The sequence below is a fragment of the Oreochromis aureus genome, linkage group 7 (genome assembly GCF_013358895.1).
Source record: "Oreochromis aureus strain Israel breed Guangdong linkage group 7, ZZ_aureus, whole genome shotgun sequence".
NCBI classification, from domain to species: domain Eukaryota; kingdom Metazoa; phylum Chordata; class Actinopteri; order Cichliformes; family Cichlidae; genus Oreochromis; species Oreochromis aureus.
In genome coordinates this window covers 24,286,954-24,303,084 of record NC_052948.1, presented here as the reverse complement: position 1 = coordinate 24,303,084, position 16,131 = coordinate 24,286,954, and the positions used below count along the sequence as shown (strand labels likewise).

At 37.3% G+C, this 16,131-nt stretch overlaps 2 protein-coding genes across 2 annotated transcripts; both read left to right on the top strand.

The window, feature by feature from the left end:
- Window positions 1-3,070: 3,070 nt before the first annotated feature.
- Window positions 3,071-7,658, top strand: LOC116317505 (carboxypeptidase A1-like). Its single transcript, XM_031736294.2, has 11 exons — window positions 3,071-3,226; window positions 4,316-4,397; window positions 4,562-4,696; window positions 4,791-4,892; window positions 5,276-5,377; window positions 5,543-5,644; window positions 5,771-5,881; window positions 6,136-6,226; window positions 6,469-6,668; window positions 6,801-6,885; window positions 7,317-7,658. The coding sequence occupies exons 1-11, from the start codon at window positions 3,159-3,161 to the stop codon at window positions 7,502-7,504; spliced, it is 1,266 nt and encodes a 421-aa protein (XP_031592154.1). The 5' UTR covers window positions 3,071-3,158; the 3' UTR covers window positions 7,505-7,658.
- A 1,110-nt stretch (window positions 7,659-8,768) lies between these two features.
- LOC116317513 (carboxypeptidase A1-like) lies at window positions 8,769-15,736 on the top strand. Its single transcript, XM_031736302.2, has 11 exons — window positions 8,769-8,916; window positions 9,509-9,590; window positions 9,774-9,908; window positions 10,015-10,122; window positions 11,550-11,651; window positions 11,945-12,046; window positions 12,179-12,289; window positions 13,167-13,257; window positions 14,737-14,933; window positions 15,093-15,177; window positions 15,430-15,736. The coding sequence occupies exons 1-11, from the start codon at window positions 8,840-8,842 to the stop codon at window positions 15,615-15,617; spliced, it is 1,278 nt and encodes a 425-aa protein (XP_031592162.1). The 5' UTR covers window positions 8,769-8,839; the 3' UTR covers window positions 15,618-15,736.
- The last annotated feature ends 395 nt before the right edge of the window (window positions 15,737-16,131 follow it).

Below are 16,131 nucleotides of genomic sequence, written 5' to 3'. Positions count from 1 at the left end.
TTATCTAATTATACACTAATAACGGTGTGGGAATTTGTGACGAGAGAAGATAAGACAAGAAAAGTCATTTTTCATCACATATAACAACTGAAATAATCTTAGGACACGTTGTCCACAGACTTACAGCTGGTCCGTGTTGTGAACTAATGTTTGTGGTTTGAACCGAAACAGCTTCATTTTTGACTCAGTGACAGGAAACAATAGTCGTTATCAACTTCCTGTGTGTATGTTTAGTGGAAGCAGCACTGTCACACCCGGCCAGTTGATCTGTCATGTTAGCTGTTAAAGAACCGCGTTTTAATCCAGCTTTTTCGCCGATGCGCTCATTCACTGTGATGTCTGATCTATGCTTTCTGGTATGCCTGTAAACTCTCAGGCAACTGTTTTAGTGGATTTCGTCATTCAATCTGCTGTATCCAAACCCTAATAAAATCGCATCATGTCCAAAGAACCTGCACAATGCGGTTAAATATGTGACTCCAAGATGGGAAGTGGGTCACTTAAAAGTGACCCTGAACCAGAATACACCAACTATAATACTTTTTAAAAATCACACACACAAAATGAGAGAGTAACTAAAGTTAAAAAGTTCAAACGAGTGTGCCCCACCGTTCACCCTACGGATAACTGTGTGGATGCATGGAAGGAGTACATGATGCATGGAAGGGACCCCCCACCCCAACATACAAGAATAAGGAAGCTGTACACTCTAAAAGTGCTGCATCATTGTGGCCTCAACAGAATTTACACTCTTTTGTATAGTTCACATTTCATGTACTTATTATCTCTCTAAACTAGGGGATAAGTTCAGCTCAAGGAAACTTTAACAGAGACATGGATCAAAGATACTGCCTGCTTTGTTTTTGTAAGTCTCTGTGAATTCTGCAGATGCTTTTTACTGTTTATTTTTCCTCTGTGCTGAGCTTATCAGCTTGGTTGCATAAGAAAAACTTCTAGATAGCAGACAGAAGACAGCCAATGGAGAGAGATGGCATTAGTGAGTAACGTTATTTTGTTACCTTGTAAATTTCCTTTCAATTCTTAAATTCCCAAGTATGTGCTAGATATCTTTTAAATCAGGCAATAAGAAGCAATCCAAGATGCTAGAATGCTGGAATTTTAAAGGCATTTCAAATTACTAAATGTCTTAGCTGTTCAATACTTACTCCTCAATAGGTCAACATTCCCAAGAACTACATCCACTAAAGGTGACCATTGTAAGAGAAGAAAACAAGACAAAAGCTGGGTATTGATGCCCAGCATATTAAAAAGTGATTTTGATGCCTGCCGTCTTCACAGGGAAAATTCATCTAACATTTGGTAGGTGTCTTTTTTAAAAAGCCTCGCACCTGCTAAAATGCCAGATGTAAAGTTTTTGTAGCATTACAAAACAAGTTATCTCATGTCTGGAAATATTTTTACTGACATGCAGGCTTCACAGTGCATGTGTCCAGGCAGCTGGTTTGAATTTAGCTCATTGATGCAGTCCATCTGTAGAGCTGCTCCACCAGTAAGAGAGAGGAAGCTCAGGACACTGCTATAGCGCCTAATACATATACAGTACAGTATATACAGTATTTAAGCCAGCCAGTTAATAACAGCTAATAGTGGATTATGATTTATTAATGTTTCATTGTTTTTTTCCTTCAGATAATCTGTCTATTTCACATAAAGTACCGTTTTTGTTTTTCAAACAATAAAATGGGGAAAAGCAATGAGAACGCAGTGACTAAATACGGTTGAATAAATATATTATTCAACAATAAAGTCATAAATAAATACATTCTCATAGCAAAAATAAAGCCATATATACTGATGATGATATCTTAGTGATTGATGAAATCAATTTTTGCCAGTTTATATCATAAACACCCACAGGTTAAATAAATCTGTGGAAACAGCTATAATTGCTCCATCAAAAGTTAGGAAAATGTGCTGAGCATCACCTCTTGGGCTCATTTATAAACATACTTTATATCTTATTTGCATATTATGAACAAAACCAGAGCATAAATAGGCCATGCAGGAAACTGAACAGGAAGTTAAATAAGCACACTGACCGTATGCAGTGTGTGCACATAGTTCCCAGCTATTGCATGACAACAATACAGCAACTCTGGGAGGAGCTAAGCTGGTTATCTTATTTCCCAAATATCCTTTTAAAATCTCTTCATGGAAAGTGTGACAGTTTTTTTTAATCTTTAAGCAACTTATACATCGACTGAGCCATCAAACAAAATTGCTGACTATTTGCTATTTGCTTTTCTTATAATGACTTGCTTTTGAAACTGTAGAGGCTGGTGAGAAACAGTATTTCGTTTCAGGCTGGGTAACACCATACTAAATGACAATAAACTTCTTGAGTTCTTAAGTTATATATATATATATATATATATATATATATATATATATATATATATATATATATATATATATATATATATATATATATATATATATATATATATATATATATATATATATATATATATATGTATATATATATGTGTGTGTGTGTGTGTGTGTGTGTGTGTGTGTGTGTTGCTAGCATTTGTGAGAACATAAACAGTTTAAAGATGTCAGAGCCTTTTTAAATGAGTATTTTTATATTAGTAATGATAATAACAACAACAACAACAACAACAATAATAATAATAATAATAAAAAGAAAGTTTACAGAGTGACAAATTTAGGCATGGAATGATTAAGTTGCGGATTTCTTTCTGGTGTTTTAATGAGCTCTGTCTACATTGGACACATGTAGAAGAAAATTTTTTTCCAAGTTTTTTTTTTTAAATCATGGGGACAATTGTGTAACAAAGTATTAAATACTTCGCTGAGCAGAATGAAGGAGGAAGTGCAGAACAGCCCAAATGTAATGTTCCCATATGAGAACCCATGTTAAAAAAAATTCAGTCAGACTGACATTAAATTTAGCACCAGTGCTTTTATTTTGTAAACTAAACATAAATTCAGTTTGTTCAAAATATATGTGTATGATGCAACTTCTGGTTCTGGTGTCTCTAGGCTGGTGTGGGAAAAGGACCAGCCGGTGACAGAGCTCTCTGAACTGTGGCAAGGTCAACCATTGGGCATATATCAGGCGGCACAGGCAGCCAGAAAAGTCTGTTTCTGGTGCAACATTCACACTGTTGGTCATGATGAGGGGGCTGCTCGTGTTCGCTGCGCTGCTTGTGGCAGTTTTTGGCAAAGTGACGTTTGAGGGGTAAGTGGACCTGTCGACTAAATCTAAGACTGTCTACTAAGTAAAGACTAAAATAAATCAGTGTTTTTGAGCAAACGTTGGCACTCTCATCAGTTTCCTTAAGAAGAGTTATGAATTAGTCAGACTTAAAGAGATCTTCCAGATGCCACAGCAAAATGTTTTACCAGGCATGGATTCTAACATTTTTATTTATTTTTTCCTATTTTTCCTTAATGTTCTTTGTACCACTCAGGCAGAGAGCTCTGAATTAGCTGGTAGAAATGGCAAACTGTTATCCTTTGTATCTTGCCTGGTGAACTTCTTGTTTCTATCCACTGAATTGATTGAGTTGAAAAGTGAATGCTTCTACTTCTTTGGTTTGGATTTTGACCCAGGTGTCATCTATGTATCTGTAGCAGTGGCTAGCTGCTGTCTGTGTGAAAGACCAAGAGCTTTACTTTCAACTTCCTCCATGTCCTGTTTGAGCCAAAAAAAAGCATTTTTTAACTTTAAGACACTCCGGATTGGGAAGAAAAAAATAAATTCTTTGATCAGGACACACAGTTATGCATGTGTAGAGATCTGAAAACCAATTTTTCAGCCTGCAAACTAATCTCTGTGTGGATCAGAGAACAGAATTTCGGGTTTATGCTATCAGTCCCAGCAATGTGTGGAATGTCAAACAGTTCTTTTCTCAAACTGAAAAATTGTTTACAAAGGAAACACTGGCAAGCAGTCTTTTACAACTTCCAACGTTATGAAGCTAAAGGCCTCTCACTTCCTGTTATTTAAAATAGTGCTGTTTGTATGTAATTTATCCCACACCTCACTGTTGCTACAGCATGAATAAAACCCTAAAATCTGAAGTTGCTTGCAGTTTTACATAGTATATACACATACATGTGAAATAGCTATGATGCAGTGCCTAGAAAACCTGGACTGTTCCTGTATCCAGTTGATGCCTGCCAATGAGAACTGATTGAGATACCTGAACTGATAACTCTGGTTTCACAATAAAGACAATGACTTTTTTCTGTCGGACCTCAGAGACAGCACAAGCAAGATAAGCTGAGTAGAAGGCTGTAAAACTTGGCTGTTTGCTGTTTACAGGCATAAAGTGCTTCGAATTGTTCCCAAGGATGAAGTCCAGCTGTCTCTTATCAAGGATCTGGAGGAAATGATGGAGTTCGAGGTAATTTATCAGCCACTAAATGGCATCACCAGCCACCACTGTTTAAAATAAACTTTAAAACGAAGAAAACAAACAAAACCACAAATTTAAAATATGCCTCAGTTTTCTAAACTGAGTAGAAACTTCTTTTTTATGCATTGGTTAATATACTTTTGTTCTTTCAGCTGGATTTTTGGAGGGGGTTGACTACTGTGTCTAACCCCGTGGATGTCAGAGTTCCCTCCCACGTTTTGAATTCAGTCAAAGATTACCTTGAGACACAGAACATTGAGTACTCCACCATGATTGAAGACCTCCAGGTAGCTTATAAGATCAGAATACACCCTGGAGTTCTTTCTGTTAATAGTTTTGCTCAGTAACTCTAATATTATAAATTCTATCATTGTGCTGCAGATACTTCTGGATATGGAGCAGAAGGTGATGGCTGGTGCTCGTGTACCTCAGCCCCAAAACACTGATAGCTTTGACTTCGCTAACTACCACACCCTTGAAGAGGTAAGTACACAAAACTCCTCTGGCTACTGTTATCCAGTGAATAGATTGTAACTAACAGTGTATTTTCTTTCACTAGCCATGCAAAGCAGTAAGCAAAAGTAAATAAACCCTTTGAAAGTTTTTGCGAATATGCTAAATTTGTGAAGAACAACAAAGGATGTTTATTTCTAAAAGTACAGGGGCCATGCACAGTGTGTAATGTGCCTGTCAGCGCTGGAAATTAGGCGCTCAATATTTCAGTGACATTTAAACTGAATGTTAAAAGCAAGCATTTAGCATTTGCTACATCATGTCGCAATCCCCATGACATTTGAGACTAGACAGTGGTACAGAATCACGCCGTACTCAACTGATGCTTATGCATTATTGTGACTTTCATTCAGATCTACAGCTTCCAGGACTTGCTGGTGGCTGAGAACCCCAACTTTGTCAGCAAGATAGTGATTGGGCAGAGCTACGAAGGCCGTCCTCTTAATGTGCTCAAGGTAAAAAAAACAAGCAAAAATACAACTGCACAACAGAGCTGAACAAACATTAAAATTGAAAAAAGCAAAACCTCCTATACTCTTCTGGCAAGAGTTTTCACTCTCATGCTGCTCTTCCTTTTTTATTTGTAATGAAGTTTGCTACTTTCCTTTCCTGTCTTGTAGTTCAGCACTGGTGGAACCAACCGTCCTGCCATCTGGATCGACACTGGAATCCACTCCAGAGAGTGGGTCACTCAGGCCAGCGGGCTATGGTTTGCTAAGAAGGTGGGAGTTTTTTTTCATTTTCTTTAATAATATTATTAACAGTTTTTGCTTTTCTCTGTGTCTTTGCCGCTTCTCACAACTTACAGGTTGCACTGAATATTGTGTCCTCTGCTTTTCTGTCATTAGATTGTGACTGATTATGGAACGGATCCCACTCTCACCGCAATCCTCAGTCAATTGGACATCTTCCTGGAGATTGCCACCAACCCTGATGGATACGCCTTCACCCACAGCAGTGTGAGTCTTTCATATGGTCTACTGTCTGATTTGTTTTAGAGTAATTTGCTGTACAACCAAATGTCTGTTTATACACTTCATTTTACTTTTTAAATGTTTTTTTCAGGGCTTATCCCAATTAGCTTAAGCTGACAAGATGATACAGATGAACTAGTAATGATGTATTTAGTCGGTCTTGCACAATGAATAAAATATCAAGAGTCATATAGATTAAAATATCTTTCTTTAAGCTAAGACTAACATTACTGTTTCAGAATCGTATGTGGCGTAAGACCAGGAAGCCCAATCCTGGTTCTTCTTGTGTGGGAGTTGATCCCAATAGGAACTGGGATGCTGGTTTTGGAGGTAATATTTTTTCCCATGCCTTTCACTTGTATTTAAAACCTCTAACAGCCACTGTAAGAGGTAATAATGATTAGGTGTGTGTGTGTGTGTGTGTGTGTGTGTGTGTGTGTGTGTGTGTGTGTGTGTGTGTGTGTGTGTGTGTGTGTGTGTGTGTGTGTGTGGCTTATAAGTCTTTCATATTTTTAGGTTCTAATGCTTAACACAGTGTCTGTTTGTCTGGTTTTCTTTATATTAATAAATAGAACCTGGTGCCAGCAGCAGCCCCTGCTCAGAAACGTATCGTGGACCCAGTGCAAACTCTGAGTCTGAGGTCAAGTCTATTGTGGACTTTGTGAAGTCTCATGCCAACATCAAGGCCTTCATCTCCATCCATTCCTACTCTCAGATGCTCATGTATCCCTATGGCTACAAAACCACTCCTACCAATGACGCGGCAGAACTGGTATTAAAAAAAAAAAGATCTTTCTGATTTAACTTCTTTCTTTAGAATTCTTATTTTTACGATAGTTCTTAGATCTTCTTTGGGATCTGTCAAAAGTCATTATTAAAAAGTATGATAATATTCTTTCTACAGCACAAGGTGGCTCAAAAGGCCGTCAGTGATCTAACCTCCCTGTATGGTACCAAATACACATACGGCAGCATCATCGATACTATCTGTAAGTTTAAGCAACACTGCATACCAATACAGACTTCTTTTACATTATTTTACTTAATAATCATCAGATATATGAATACTTCTCTTCTTTTCCTATAACTTTAATTTCTGCAAATGCAAATATAGTTGTATTAAATAGTGGTCTCAAACTCGCTTTAAATTGTAGCCATTTTTATAAAAGTAAAACGACTCAGGTACTTCAGACAGTTTTTTGGTGTTTATGAATCAACCAACCAACCACCACTCACGCACAAGTCTAAACTGGGCTAAAATTAAATGTGCAACTGGTGCAAGGTTGTTTTTTTTTATTTAACCATTATTGGCTTGAAATTGAAAGCTTTTTCAGCATCTTCTTTTTTTTCTTTTCTTTTCTTTTTTTTTTTTTTTTACAGTACAGTTTCATTGTTTTAACAATGTCTGTTTTAATTTTAGACCAAGCCAGTGGTAACACCATTGACTGGACCTATGAACAGGGCATCAAGTACTCCTACACCTTTGAGCTGAGGGATGAGGGTCGCTATGGCTTCCTCCTTCCTGCATCTCAGATCATCCCCACCGCTCAGGAGACGTGGCTGGCTCTGATTTCCATCATGGATCACACCTCCAAGAACCCATACTAATCTGTGTGCGTGTATAAAAGTGGAAATCCTACATTTGGGAAATGTGCCCCCGTTTTTCCATCCTAAGAGTAATTCAAACCCATCACAATCAAGGGCTGTTCAAACTTTCTCAAAACCAAAAGACAAATAAACACAAGCCAAAATCAAAGCTGAATTTCTTTGTGATCTTTGTGATTATTCTTTGTGATCTTGCTTGCACTGTAGCGCATTCAGGCCTCAGGAGTGTCCCAGCACTGTGTGCTGGGCTGCGTGTTTCTTTTATCATTTTTCTCAGTATACAATGTGACTTTTCAGATGTTGCAAAGCGTAGCTTCAGCATCATTGCCAGCGGCTCAGCATACTGTATCGCCTTGGTCCCAGGGCACTACTGCGTAAATAGGAGAGGCAGAATTAGAAAACATACCCCAGCCAGGCTCTCCACTGCCCCCTGAACCTTCCACTCCATCTCACCCTCTGCAGCTGAGACACCACCACACGCCACCATCCATCACATACAGAAGAGTATTTCATGCACTTTATGTCACTCACACAAAACTGCAATGCCACCGTGATCATCGCAAAAAGGAAGATGAAACATTACATATATAGAGGAACTTCTGTGGTCAGCAGTTTAATTACATTTTGAGCTTTAGACAGGATATTTTCAAATTCTGAACTACGGAAACTGTTGCTTTTTTATGGCAGCCCCATGAATGCCGTCTGTTAATATATTCTGACACATGAAAGAAAGCATTTATTCCCTTGATAAATTCTATTAAAGCAACAACAACAATTATTAAACATGTAACAAAAATCTATTGATTGATTTGCACATTGTTCCACATGTCAATGCACTGTAGAGGCCTTTAAAATAGAATGCAGATCTTTCTGTTAATGTCAGAATGATTATTTAGTTAATCACTAAGTGATCGTATAGCTAGATAGCTTTTTACTGAAGAAGCTTATCTTGGGGTCTAGCTTGTCAGATATGACAAGATATGTTAGATATATTTTTTCCAGATGTTCATATGAGCAGTTTCAGGATGCTGATTATTTATTGATTAATCCACAGATTAATCAATAATGAAAAGGTAGCCCTAGAACTTCCACATAATCTATGTAGGGCGTCACAAGCTGTCTGTAACAAAATTAAATGAAAAAAGCCACAGCGTTGAGTCATCTTCCTTTTTTTTCAAACTGGTCAGAATTTCACTATGTCAAAATCCATGGTGCAATCTTTCTTGTGAGTCAGCCAAAGATAAACATATATAACCATGGACTTGAAGAAGGCTGTGGCTTGATCACATGACCCCGCACACTTAAAAAGATGGTGTTAAACCTTGAACTGGTCGCACAATGCTGGCCACGATGAGGGAGCTCGTCGCGTGCGCTGTGCTCTTTGTGGCTGGTCTTGGAAAGGAAACATTTAATGGGTAAGTGGGCCAGCCTGAACCTCTCGCTGCTGTTGGAGTAGGGTGAAAGTCAGCTGTTTACATGGCAATGTGTAAAAGCTGTGAGCATTAAAAGTAAAGTAAGGATGCGTTCAAAAATAATGACAGCAACATTTTTGGATTTAAAGCACCCTGACTAGTCACTGCATTTACAACAGCAGCATAGTTCCTGGGTACACTTGTGCAATTTTTGTGTTTGAAAACTTTAATAGAGTACTGTAGCTATATTACATGTATATTTTTAAATTTTAATGATTTAAAGTGTAATGCATGTGTAGTTTCTCTTTGATAACCTAATGCAATCAGCTGAACACTGGGAAGTCAAGAGTTGCCATTCAAAGAAGTATAGTTTTATTTAAAGAGCACCTTTCACACAAAATGGCAGCTTGAAAGAGCCTAGGACATTGGAAAACACTAACAACAACAACAAATGACAATTTTCCATAGTTCAACTTTTGAAGAAGCAAAACCCACCAAGCTTGAGAAACCATTATTCACTCTCTCTGTCCCAATTTCTTAGCAAATGCTTGAGTTGAGTAAAAAACGGTAAAACAGTGCGGTTCTCTTTTTGCAGGCATCAGGTGCTTCGACTCGTTCCAAAGACTGATGGCCATCTGTCTCTCATCAGGGACCTGCACAACATGATAGAGCTGGAGGTTATTTATCACCCATGACATCACTGTCAAGACAAATCTAAAAAAAAATAAATAAATTAAAATGGAACGAACAGATTCAGTTATGTCACATGACACGCCATTTTTTATGCCGAGCCTTTTTTTTCTAATAAACTGAATGCCATTCAACTCAGTTTTCAGAATAATAACTGTTTGTTCTTTTAGCTTGACATCTGGAGGGAAGTGAGAGATGTGGGTTCTCCTGTGGATATCAGAGTTCCAGGACATAAATTAAAGATTGTCAAACGTTACCTGAAGACCTACGATATACAGTTCTCCACCATGATTAAAGACTTGCAGGTAGCGTATGACACCTGGAATCAACCTGGACTAATTCATGCACCTGGATTTGAGACTGAGAGCACCTCTCTGATAGCGTTCATATAAGTATGCTACTGTCCTGCAGGTGTTGCTGGACGAGGAGCAAAAAGCAATGGAGTCTGCTTCAGCCCGTGTCCCTGAGCCCAGAAACACTGATAACTTTGACTTTTTTAGGTACCACAACCTCAGTGAGGTCAGCAAACACTTTTCCTTTTCATAAGTAAAAAGTAAAAGGATAATTACAAATATTTTGAGACAGCAACTTTTTAAAAATAATTTTTGACCTTAGTCTTGGCACTAAAGGTGATGAGTATTGTTTTTTTTTTTTCTTGGTTATATACAACAACATATCCAATATATTCTTAATTTAGAACTATGTCTGAGAATAACAGGTAATGGAGCCCATGTGAGTTTTGAAAGGGTGATGTTGAGTGCTTATTATTCAGACTTGCAAATAACTTTGTTACTCACTTATGTTTACCACATTTTTCTCAACATATACACTATATGGACAAAAATATTTGGTCATTTCTCTTAATGGTTGACTTCAGGCGTTTTCATTCCAACTGTGTATAAAATCAAGTGCCTAGCTATACAGTCTGCCTTTGAAACATTTGTGAGTTTGTAAAATGTCTTTCGTTCTAGATATACTCTGTTGTGATAAGTGATAATACTGTAAAGAGGAAGCATTCAGGAAGCATAACAACTCAGCCACAAAGTGGAAGATCTTGTGAAGTCACAGAGTGGAGTCTCTGAGTGCTGAGTTACATGTACAATCTTCCCTCGCTATGACGCGGTTTACCTTTCGCGGCCTCGCTGTTTCGCAGATTTTTTTTCACTGTGCATTGTGTTCTGCGTCCTGATCGGCTGTAGACCATTGTCAATCAATCTCTTCTGTGCCGTGTCTCCTGTACAGTACAGAATGCGTTCAGCTTGTAAAATTTACAAAAATCTTCGATCGCTAGCAGTGCGACTCTGAAGTGCTGTACTGTATGTTTGTAAATTTTCTCCCCAACAAACACAATAATGTCGACGAAATGTTTTGCACGGTCAAAGGCACCGACGGTAGCACCCAGAAGGCAGAGGAAGATGCTAAACATCGCACAAAAAGTTGGACTGCTGGACATGCTAAAGGAAGGTAGAAGTTACCGTATTTTTCGGATTATAAGGCGCATTAAGCGAAACAAAACAGTTAGATAAGTCAAACTTTGCTCAACTCATTTTTCTTGCTTCCTCTACTTCTGTACCATTAATTTATTAATGTTGAATTCTCTCGCAGCTGCTCTATTCCCATGTTCTGGACCTGGAAACAGGGTTTAATCTTTGGTTTCATTCTAAAATACTGGACTTATTTTTATACTAAGGTTTGAACTTTGAGAGTGTTTAAACAAGAGATAAAAGTGTGAAAATGTTCATGCTGGTCAGAGAAAAGTGTATAAAGTGTCTAGTGAGGGGTTTTACAGCCTTAAAATATCTAATAATTGGAAAAAATAAAGTTGGCTACTTCGCGGATTTCACCTATCGCGGGTCATTTTTAGAATGTAACTCCCGCGATAAACGAGGGACCACTGTATAACAATTACCTGATGCATATGTTTTAAGACTTCACTTGTCTTTCAGATCTACTCTTTTCAGGACATGCTGGTGGCTGAGAACCCAAACTTGGTGAGCAAGATAGTGATTGGTCAGAGCTATGAGGACCGTCCCCTTAATGTGCTCAAGGTAAACCTGCTATCGAAAAAGAACTGAATGAACATCATGGCAGTGAATGCATGCTCTTTAAAAAGAACAAGCACTCTGTAATTTCAGCAAGTACCTTTAAATTTATTAGCCTTTAGAAATGGATAGATTATTATTGTAGGGCATTTACCTTATAATATAAAACGCCTTGAGGTTGCTGTTGCTGTTATTTGGCAGTATATAAATATAAATGGAATTAAATTGAATTGAATGGCTAGCTGGGTGCATGGATGGATGGATGGATGGACCTCATGCTTTCCTTTCCCATGTTTTAGTTCAGCACTGGTGGAACCAACCGCCCTGCCATCTGGATTGATACTGGAATCCACTCAAGAGAATGGGTCACCCAGGCTAGCGGACTATGGTTTGCCAAGAAGGTGTTTTGGCAGTCTGGCTATTAGCATCTATAATTTTTTTGTTGTGGTTTTATCTTCTCTGTCTCTTCCAGTTCCAACAACTAACTGTAATACACTCAAAATTGTGTCCTTTTGTTGTTTTTTTATTGTTAGATTGTGACTGATTTTGGACGTGACCCTAAACTCACCGCCATCCTCAATCAGATGGACATCTTTCTGGAGATTGTGACCAACCCTGATGGCTACTTCTTCACCCACACCAATGTGAGTCTGTCATAGTTAGACTTTTCACATCACAGTTTCATTTTCAGGGAGTGACATGAATTTGTTATATTTTACAATATTATCTTTTGTAAAAAATAATAATTAGAAGAAACCAATAAACAAAAACTATCTGTTTAAACCTTGTAAAGCCTAGGACATCACAATGATTATAACCCTAACTCTAACTCTGTACTATCAGAATATGTAATATCCTATATATTTGTACAATCGCAGTGAGAGCTTGGTCTGTATTGACAGTAATACAGCAATAATTAAAAAAAAAAAAAAAACAATTCCTGGCAGATATTGGACTCCAGCACTGCTGTCCTCTGTCACAGTTTTTGTTCACAATTTTTATGGACAGTTTAACTATCTTGGGATCTTATGATGTGGGGTGAAGCGGGAGGTTTATATATGAACTGGTGCAGTCTGTTGTGGTGAAGAAAGAGCTGAGCTTAAAAATGAGGCTGCCACTCTATGTTTCTACCATGGGCAGGTTTATCTTAGTGATAGGCTGAGAAGCTCAGTCATTCATGAGGTGCTCAGCTACTGTATTACCTGTCTAACACACTCCACATATATACAGGATTTTAGAATTTGCAGTTAAACAAATGAACATGTCTTTGTGTGAACTGTGTAAACTGGAGCAGAAATCAGCAAAAGTCAAAAGCTGAGATCATATAAATTCCACACAGGAATGTCCTTGGTGTGAGGCAACAGTCTTAACCACTGCACCATATTAGTAGATGACTGAATGGATAAAATGTATTGAAGAATTTAATATGTGTTTATTTAAAGTTAAATCAAAGCTTAACGAAAATATACCTAACAATTAAACTAATAACCCACACATATTGGGATGCTTTGATGTTTCCAGTCCCGTATGTGGCGTAAGACCAGAAAACCTAATCCCGGGTCCCGTTGTGTTGGTGTTGATCCCAACAGGAACTGGAAAGCTGGTTTTGGAGGTATATCTTTTATCTAAATATGCATCTATTCATGTTTTCATGTTACAGGTTATTGCAATTTTACTTTTACTGTGAATACATTTTAGAGAGAGGCATTCCTGATTTTTTCAGTATTGTTCTTCAAAATATTTGAACTTTAGTAACATCATCTGTTTTCCAGCCTCAAGATGGAAATAAATAAATTAATACATTAGAAAAACCCACATACAAAGAGAAAGTGACTTTAAAACGTATTTCTTAGTTTTGTCTTCCTTGTCTTTTTGTACAAATTATCAGCAAATATACACTATACAAATAATGAAGTATCATAAATGATAGAGTACCAGTAAATATTTGGACAATGCATATAATTTTTTTCTTTATTTTGATTAACAACAATGTGTTTGCAGCAAATTACAACATATAGTTCAGTATGTACTACAGTACTGTGCAACTCATTTCTTCATATTTTTGTAGGAAAGTGGGAAATAGATGCAGTGATTTATTGAACACACAATATGCCGACATACAGTATATATGGTAAAAACAGTTTGAAGATCAATATTTGGTATGACCGCCATTACTGTTTAACACAGTATGACATTTCTTAGCCAAAGTTTCTTGTAATTTCTTTAAGTAGTCTTGAGGAATAGTTCCCCAGGGTTCCTGGTTCTATTTCTCAATGGGTTTTCAATATACCTTTCCAATTTGACCATTTCTGCTGAGGTTTTAATGAACTATGAACTGAAAGGCCAAGTGCATCTCGCCTGTCCTACGTCAGGTCTTTGCTTGATTTCTTCCTGTTTCTTAAGGACATGATTTTCAGATATTGTTTATCAGAGGTTTTTTTTTTTTATCTTTTTTTTTTTTAAAGCCCTACCACTGATTTGAATGCTATGATGAAATTGACTTTAAAGAGGGGCTCCCTGGAAAAGGCAAAAGAATAAGGCTGACCTCTGTTGCAGAGGATAAGTTCATTAGTAATATCAGCCAGAATTGTACAATTAAAAGCACAGACCAGCTAAGATTAGAGCACACATAAGGAGTTTCCAGTTTCTTTTGTGAATCATGCCATGCAAACAAATCCCAGCTGAGGGAACCAAGTGCTGCTTAAGCTAAAAATACAAGAAAGAACATTAGGCCAATGGAAATTTGACCAAATTCTATGACCAAAGTACCAGCAGGAAACAGCACTGTGCCATGTGACCTCGCCCTTACAAAACACCTAACGTGAATCCATATGAAACTTTTTGGGATGAGATGGACCAGAGAGTAAAGGGAAAGGAGTCAAGAAGTGCATGTATTTGAACTCCTTCAAGACTGTGGGAAAAATATATGAGATGACATTGTCATTGTTTTTTTTTGTTTTTGTTTTTTTTTGGGGGGTAGTTATTCATTTGTTTATTTAGTTAGTTAAATGCTTTTGATGTATTCAGCTTTGACCCAAACTTAGAAGTTTGTAAAGATAGTTTCTTTTTTCTGTTTTATCATCATGTGTAGGACCTGGTTCCAGTGGCGACCCCTGTTCACAGACGTATCGTGGACCCAGAGCTGAGTCTGAGTCTGAGGTCAATTCCATTGTGAAGTTTGTGAAGTCTCACAACATTAAGGCCTTCATCTCCATCCACTCCTATTCCCAATTGCTCATGTTTCCCTATGGCTACATCAGGAGTCGGATCAAGGACTATACTGAGCTGGTATAAAAAAAAAAAAAAAAAAAAAAATCCTTAAAAACGTTTTAATGATCAAACTGGGTCTAGTACCAGTCATTTAACCTCTTAGACCTTGTGTTTGCCTGTAATGTAAAAATGTATAACATTAATTTGAAAAAGTTTGATGGTACTCTCTTGATATAGAATAACCTAGCACAAAAGGCTGTCACTGATCTGGCGTCCCTGTATGGTACTTCCTACAAGTTTGGCAGCATCATCAACGCCATCTGTAAGTGTCTGCAAAACATCTTAAAAAGGAGACGTGTTTGACCACACTGAGTATTTATGTTTTTTTCTTGCTCACTTTTCTTCTTACATGACTGGTGAAAGTTGGAAAACACTTACCAATCAAAACTTCTGCTATCAAAATCAAAAAGACATTAATTGTAAATTAATTAGTTAGATATTGAAAACTAGCGACTTATTAATGGTGCTATCAAAAAATCCCTGTTTTGTACTTATGGTAACTGCTTGTTTATAGACCAAGCCAGTGGTGGGAGCATTGACTGGACCTACAACCAGGGAATCAAGTACTCGTACACCTTTGAGCTGAGAGACACCGGCCAATATGGCTTCCTCCTCCCTGCAACTCAGATCATCCCCACTGCTCAGGAGACTTGGCTGGCTCTGATGACTATCATGGATCACACCCTCAAGAACCCATACTGATCTGTGTACAAATATTACCACTTAAGCATCATCTTCAAAACTAAAATCACTGTTGTTATATTCAGTGGATTATTAGACATTGTGAAAGTTACAAAGAAATAAATGATCATGCATTGAAATTGGTACTTCCATGTATTATGATTTAATTCACAGTCTATTGCACAAATATTTATGCAAGATTTTTCTTTTTTTTTTTTTTTACAATTACTAAAGGCACTATTGAAACTTTTTTAAACTGCATTTTACATTTACAGTGGTATGAAAAAGTGTTTTTCTTATTTTTTGTATGTTTGTCACACTTTATTGTTTCAGATCATCAAACAAATTTAAAAATTAGACAAAGTTAACACATGTAAAGACAAAATGCAATTTCTAAATGAAGGTGTTTATTATTAAGGGGAAAAAAAAAGAAAATCCACATGGTCATATCCTTTGAACTCGAGTATATCACTAAGGCTGATTACTCGGTCATTCTCAACAACGCTAGGGGTATATCCTATTTTAAACTTGGGAT

Coding starts and splice junctions, on each gene's coding strand:
- LOC116317505 (XM_031736294.2), top strand. CDS start 3,159: ATGATGAGGGGGCTGCTCGTGTTCGCTGCGCTGCTTGTGGCAGTTTTT. Junction 4,398..4,561: donor AGGAAATGATGGAGTTCGAG/GTAATTTATCAG, acceptor TTGTTCTTTCAG/CTGGATTTTTGGAGGGGGTT. Junction 5,645..5,770: donor GGCTATGGTTTGCTAAGAAG/GTGGGAGTTTTT, acceptor TTCTGTCATTAG/ATTGTGACTGATTATGGAAC.
- LOC116317513 (XM_031736302.2), top strand. CDS start 8,840: ATGCTGGCCACGATGAGGGAGCTCGTCGCGTGCGCTGTGCTCTTTGTG. Junction 9,909..10,014: donor CCATGATTAAAGACTTGCAG/GTAGCGTATGAC, acceptor ACTGTCCTGCAG/GTGTTGCTGGACGAGGAGCA. Junction 14,934..15,092: donor TCAAGGACTATACTGAGCTG/GTATAAAAAAAA, acceptor CTCTTGATATAG/AATAACCTAGCACAAAAGGC.